The following is a 6,267-nucleotide window of genomic DNA, read 5'->3' on the forward strand; positions in this document are numbered from 1 at the left end:
GATAAAAAGACAATTTTGCTACCTGGTTTGCTTAGTGCTTCATCTGGGTTGTTTTTTTTTTTTTATTTCCAAATACATAAAAGTGATTCTACACATTGAATTTTTATATGAAGTGATTTATTGATACTGGTAAAGATCCATTATATACATGTAGAAACTGCCAAAATTGTACAAAGAACCATTAAGAATATTAATACAGTTTTAAGACAAAACAACTGGAAAATAGTTTAAACATAGATAGTGTGTAATTATGAAAAAAAGTAGAGCATACATTGTTCTACTAGATAGAATCCACATTATTAAAATCTGCAAATCTTAATTGAAAAGTGTGTTCAATGGAGCTATATGTGGTTTTAAAAAATTAGGTGTAATGTAAAAATTAAGTTTTTCCCCCTCACTGGAAATAGGAGAGGAACCAATACAATCTTTTACCCCAAATCTATACAGTTTGAAAAATAAGTTATATATCTAGCACAAAGGAAATTGAGAATGTTATGTTCTGTAAACTCTGCTCTTTATCAAATGCAAACTCCATCAGTTGTAAAAATTAAAAACTGCAGTCAGAAATAGGCTCTTCCCTTCACGACACGAGGGCACCTTCTCAGATCCCCCACTGCGTCCCTGCAGGGTGGCGGGCCTCAGAGTGAGCCTGCTGCTTTCTAGAAAAGTGGGCGCCCAGAGACCGCTTCCCCAGAAGTGCAGCACCCAGCGCTGGCTAGCTGAGCAGCTGGCATATCTCCTTGTGAACACAGCAGAGGAAATCCACGTAGGAGGACCCTCCGTGCAGCCCCCGGTCCTCCACCAGGAGCTGTCGGAAAACCATCTCTGGCTGCTCCCGCTGCTTCACTATGGTGAGCTGGAAGACAATAAGAGCAGCTGGTTAGGGGCCGTCCCAGGGCTCTGCCTGGCTACGTGGGAGGCCAGGACGCGGGCTGGAAATGGCAGTGATGAGATGGAGGTTCCTCACAGGCCTGGGGCCCTTGGAGATGAGCATGCTCACCATGGGGGTGAGCAGCGCGTGGCGTCAAGGCCTTTCAGCCCAGGTCTGAGTTGGAGCTGGCTGGCCTGTGAGTGGCCACAGCTTCAGGAGGCAGGGGCTCCTAGACAGAAACACAACCCTGCCTGTGACTTTAAGCCAGTGAGACCCAGTGAGGTGCAGAACAGAATGGGGCAGCTGGCTGGTGGCAGATGTAACAGCAACGAGGTGAGGGAGACCGGACAGGAAGAGGACACAGGAGGCTGGGTGTGGGGCAGTGGAGGACAGAGTGGGTGTGAGAGGCACAAGAGGCTATTCCTGCTTGGCCCAGTGCTTCAAGGCTGTGCTGACCACGACAGGCCACAGCCCCGAGTGCGCCTGAGCCATGGAAGACAACATAGAAAGGAAAATGTGGAGAACCTCTGCAGTGGTTCACGTGACTCCCCACTCCCCGGAAATGAAATGGCTGTGCCTGCACAGAGGGCCTCCGGGGTTCCCCTCTGGTGAGAGCACGGAGGGCTGCAAGTGGGGCAGGAAAGAGTGCGTCTAGGCTGGGGCCCCAGCCTATCCACCCTGGCCTCATCGACTGTTGGAAAGAAGGATTCTTCTGACCTGCTGCTTTGACCTGTGCCTGAGGCTGATAAGCTTTAAGCTGCTCCTGGCCTGTAATAACCATCAATAGCACACATCAACTGCCCTGCCTGCCCCACCCTGATGGCTCCCTGTGGATCTGGTTCCATTTTGTTCCATTCCAACTTGTTTCTCTGGTAAAGTCTTTTTTTGAGGGGATGGGGGCAAGTACCAGGGATTGAACTCAGGGGCACCCAACTACTGAGCCATACCCCCAGCCCTATTTTGTATTTTATTTAGAGACAGGGTCTCACTGAGTTGCTTAGCGCCTCTCTTTGGCTGAGGTTGGCTTTGAACTCGTACTCTTCCTTCTTCAGCCTCCTAAACCACTGGGATTACAGGTGTGCCCCACTGTGCCCAGCTTCTTATTCAGGCTTGTGTGTGTGTGTGTGTGTGTTGCTGAGGATTGAACCCAGGGTTTTGTGTACCACCAACTGAGCTATATCTCCAGCCCTCACTTTTCACTCTCTAAAAGCATCTTTTCATTTCTTCTGAGTGACTGTCAAATGTCATGGAAAAGAGCAGCCCTGGGTGCATGGCGTGGTGTGAGCAGCGACTTCTGGCCCTGTGTCATGGCTGTTGGGTCGGTGTGGCAGCTGCAGTGGCGCTGTGACTGCTGTGTGTACACGGGAGGCCACACTGGTGCACAGCTTCACTGCTGCAGCTGGCCAGGCTGCCCTTAGGGAGACTTCTCCAGAGGGATTTTAAGAGCTGCCTCCTGAGGGGCCCGGGGCCCTGGCCACTTTCCTTGTGTGCTTTGCCCACCTGCTCCCCGTGCCACTGTGACTGCCAGGCCGGGCAGCAGCCGTGTGGTCCAGCCTCGACAGCGCAGCTTAGGACGGAGGGCGAAAATGGGACCTGGTGGAGAGAGGGGCCTCAGGGCCAAGGCCTTAAAACTCACTGTCTATCTGGAGACTAGTGGAGGAGCTGCTGTTACTTGTCTTGGTGGGTATTTATTTTTGCTTTGGGTTCTCGCAGGGTGCCCACGGCACAACTTCCTCTGGGGAAATGCCTGGCCAAGGACTGAGGGGGCAGAGAGCACCAGGATCGAACTTCCCCTGCTCCAGCCCAGAGGCTCTGCAAAGGTGAACTGCCCATTCTTGTGCGGGTCTCAGGAAGTGGTGGGTGGGCTCCTCAAGGGCTCACCCCCACAACAAGGGGCAACACTGGGTGTACAGGAGGGACCCATTGTTTTTCCTTCTGTGTGAGACTACTGGGTACATGGTCTTATGGAGTGGGACAGAATGTGGAAATGGTCACACGGGCCTCCCCAGCTTTCTCATGTGCCCTCTCAGTAGAAGGAATGGCTCGCTCAAGTAGCCCAAATGTGACCACCTCAGCCATCTCCAGGTCCTGTCCTTAAAACAAACCACAGGAGGTGCGATGGGCCAGTGTTCACCCAGATGCACGCTGGAGGCAGCAGGCTGTTCATGAGTTCAGTTTACCTCAGTTCCACCCCTTTATCTAAGAAAAAAAAAAATCAAATACCATGAATTTCTGAATGGTACTCCTCTAATGACACCCAAGGAAAGATCACATCAGGCCTGGCAAGGGCACCTGTGGCCACCATGCCTCGAGGAACTGTGGGGCATGTGTCTGACAAGCAGGTCGCTATGAAGATCATGTTATGAAACTATAGAACATGCACTTCCAGGAGTCTTTGATGGAATACGTAAAAGCTTGAGGAAAGGAGAGCGCCGTCTCCTACCTTCATGGCATACGGCCTCTTCTGCTGGATAACACCCATTATCATCCGGAGCTGTTGAGAGTGTGGGCTTCCCACCTCAGGCAGCACAGTCTGCATTCAAGAAAACCAAGGTTCAGTACAATTCATAATGCTTCCAGCAATAGGAGACTATGAGAACATTAAAAAACATGGTTCATTTACCTGAAAACTGAAAGTGTGGGAAAGAAATGAATGAAAGACTACTTGTTGGTGGGCAGACATTCTTGCCAATTAACCAATGTCTCTGTCTTTTCAGAATAAAAATCCTTCTCTGGAGTTGACATAGGCACATTCCTGGTGACACACGAGTGTGCTTTATTAAAGGACACCTGGGGCTGTGTCCCACAAGGGTCCGTGTCTTCTCACGTGTGTATTTCAAGGCTGTATTGAGAGCAGAAGATGTACCCTGTGCCTGCAGAGGGTTGCTGGGGAGTCTCTGCCTCAAAGCCACTGTTCCCGCACTGCAGCCAGCCCCGAGCACTTGCTTCTCCAGGGTGTATGGCCTCTGAGGTCCCCAGAAGTCTGGCTGTAGTTTAGGGGACAGTCCAGCTGCATCTGGCCTCCGGGAGGCATGGAATTCCTCGGTTCCCCCAATTAAGACTTTAAGCACTCAGGCCTCCTTCTCAGATGCCCAGGCCCCAGGAGTCAGCTGGAAGTAGCAGGAATCTCACTGCAGAGCCTCAAGGCCTGGGAGAAGCTTCTGCCTTCATGTCTTCATGCTCTGGTGCACCCTGCATGTGCCCTCAACCTCATGATGGGTCCTGCTACCCAAATTCTCTAAGTCTGCTTCCTGTGTATGTCTCAAGGTGCCCACTCCTCTAAAACAAAAGGGCCTGCCTTTGGTCTTAGTTTTGTTTCATTGCTTGAAGAAGGTGAAAAAGAGGTGTGTTGGTAGAAGCACAAACCCACCAACCTGCCATTCTGGTGGAGTGACTGGCTGTTTTGCAAATGTGTTCTTTTGGCTCTGAGCCAGTACATCATGATATGAGAATCTTCTTAAATTTTATAAACCTCCAGGAGGTCATTCTTGCCTACTGAATTTTAATTTTGTTTCATATTTTTTGAAAATTTCAATTCTAACCATTTCTTACTTTAAGCCACAGGCAGGCAGACTACTATTTATAAATGACCAATCTTTTGGTGAGACCTGGACACCCGCCATTTGAATATACATTTGTGTAGGATAGACAGGCAGCTCTCTGCATTGACCACCTGCCTTGGTAGCTCTGGATTTTACTCCTGCCCCTTCATTCAAGATGCTCTGCATACCTAAACTATACATTCAGACCAGAAATTAGGTGTGACGCCCAGAATTAAGCTATCCCACCACCGTAGGCGAGGGTCTTGGAACCCCGTGCCACAGAGTGGACAATCGAGCCACAGCAGCAGCGCCACAGTGTGAGCAGCTCACAGCAAGTCTAGACTCTCCAACAAACTGTGGCTGCCGGTTTTCCTAAGACACTTTCAAGATATATATTTGAATTTGTTCCCACATCAAACCCACAATTCCTTCTGTTATGATTGCTACAGAAGGGGAGAAATCTGTTTTCGTGAGAGTATGGCTTTGCAAATCACTATCTGATACAGTCTGAGTTGAGCACCTGTGACTATTCTGACCACAGTGCTCAGCTCAGGACCATGATGGAAGGGGACCTAAGCTCAAGAGCTGCCCTGGGCCACCTCTGCCACACACCACCTGAGGAAACTCAGCCCTAACCTGCAGCTGCAGAACACAGGAGCAACTCCCACCTCACTCATCTATGTAGGGGGTGAAATGAAACAGTGGGATTGGCACAGAGAATACTCTGGAAGTGCTGCAGGTTCTGTCAAAGTCACCATGAGGGTTAACCTGTGATGCAGATACTTTCATATACGCTAATTGCTGTTTTATCAAAGCATGAATTTCTCAACTTTATACAAAACTACATGTCTTGTTGTTCTCTTCTTTGTAACATAAAATTACATGCACATTTATATAAGAATTTAAATTTTGTATATTACTACAAAAACAGTGAAAGGCTACTTACCATATCTGTACTGACATGTGCAAGAGATGGCACATTAAAAATCCCTTGGATCAGCTCTGGCGGGCTGCTCACTCCCAACCACAAGAACATGTTCAAACCGTTGGCCAGAAGGAAGATCCCTCCTTCTGAGAGGCGGGACTCGGAGCAGCGGACAGCAGCAGGTAAGGCTGTACTCTTGACATCCAAGGTGTGCTGCGTAGGAAAGAAAGGGTCAGAGATGCCCCCTCCTTCCTCCTGCTGGTGCTTCTCCCTCCCTGAGCGCCTGCTGTGTGCAGTTAAAGGCAGGGCATGAAGTAGGGACACACGCAGCATTGTGGCCACGGTGGTGAGAGCTACGAAGCAGAGAACTGAGAAGGGGGCTGGAAGCACCCAGGTGGCGTGTATTCCAGGGGGCCGGCTTGAGTGGAGGCCTGAGAAGGTGGGAAAGTCAGCTGGGGGGACATTGGGGAGATGCTGCAGTGGACGGAAGAGCCTGATGGAGTTTGAAGGTGGGCGAGAAGGGAGGGCAACAGAACACAAGGGTCAGTGGGCCAGGGAGCAGGACTCCTGGCTTCTCCTGAGACGGAGCATCCTGGCGTGCTGCTGTGGACACGAGCTGACCGTGTTCTGGCAGACCACCCTGCTTGCCTGCTGAAGACGGACCCAAGGAGAGGCAGTGGGTGCAGCACAGACTTTAGTGGAGGAGGGAGGGCACTCTGCTCTGGTGGACACGGATGTGGGAGGCTCTAGACTGCACCTGCACTGGAGGTGAGACGAGGGGCAGAGACGAGGCTCTGGATACTCATGAAGAGGAGAGCGTGGCAACAGGAGCCTGAGGGTGTGGGGAAGAGGGCTGCCGCCTGAGGACCCGGAGGAGGGGGCACGAGGGAGGGAGAGCGTGGGGAGGCCAGAGGAGAGCAGATGGGAGG

General features: G+C 50.8%; 1 protein-coding gene and 1 long non-coding RNA gene across 5 annotated transcripts in view; one reads left to right on the forward strand and one right to left on the reverse strand.

Annotated features, from left to right (window-relative positions):
- Positions 1–95: 95 nt before the first annotated feature.
- Positions 96–6,267, reverse strand: part of Sec24d (SEC24 homolog D, COPII coat complex component) — a 60,251-nt gene continuing 54,079 nt past the window's right edge. For all 4 annotated transcript variants that reach the window (XM_015507285.2, XM_015507284.2, XM_015507283.2 and 1 more), the window contains 3 exons: positions 5,360–5,551; positions 3,315–3,404; positions 96–856 (listed from right to left, as the gene is read on the reverse strand). In XM_015507285.2, coding sequence (XP_015362771.1) covers positions 716–856; positions 3,315–3,404; positions 5,360–5,551 — 423 coding nt within the window. In that variant the 3' untranslated portion in view covers positions 96–715. The remainder of the gene's footprint in view (positions 857–3,314; positions 3,405–5,359; positions 5,552–6,267) is intronic.
- Positions 1,989–5,306, forward strand: LOC107160620. The gene is made up of 2 exons (XR_001505882.2): positions 1,989–2,691; positions 3,589–5,306. It is a non-coding gene; the product is annotated as an uncharacterized LOC107160620 (long non-coding RNA).

Source organism: Marmota marmota, unplaced genomic scaffold, assembly GCF_001458135.2.
Source record: "Marmota marmota marmota unplaced genomic scaffold, marMar, whole genome shotgun sequence".
In the NCBI taxonomy this organism is placed as follows: domain Eukaryota; kingdom Metazoa; phylum Chordata; class Mammalia; order Rodentia; family Sciuridae; genus Marmota; species Marmota marmota.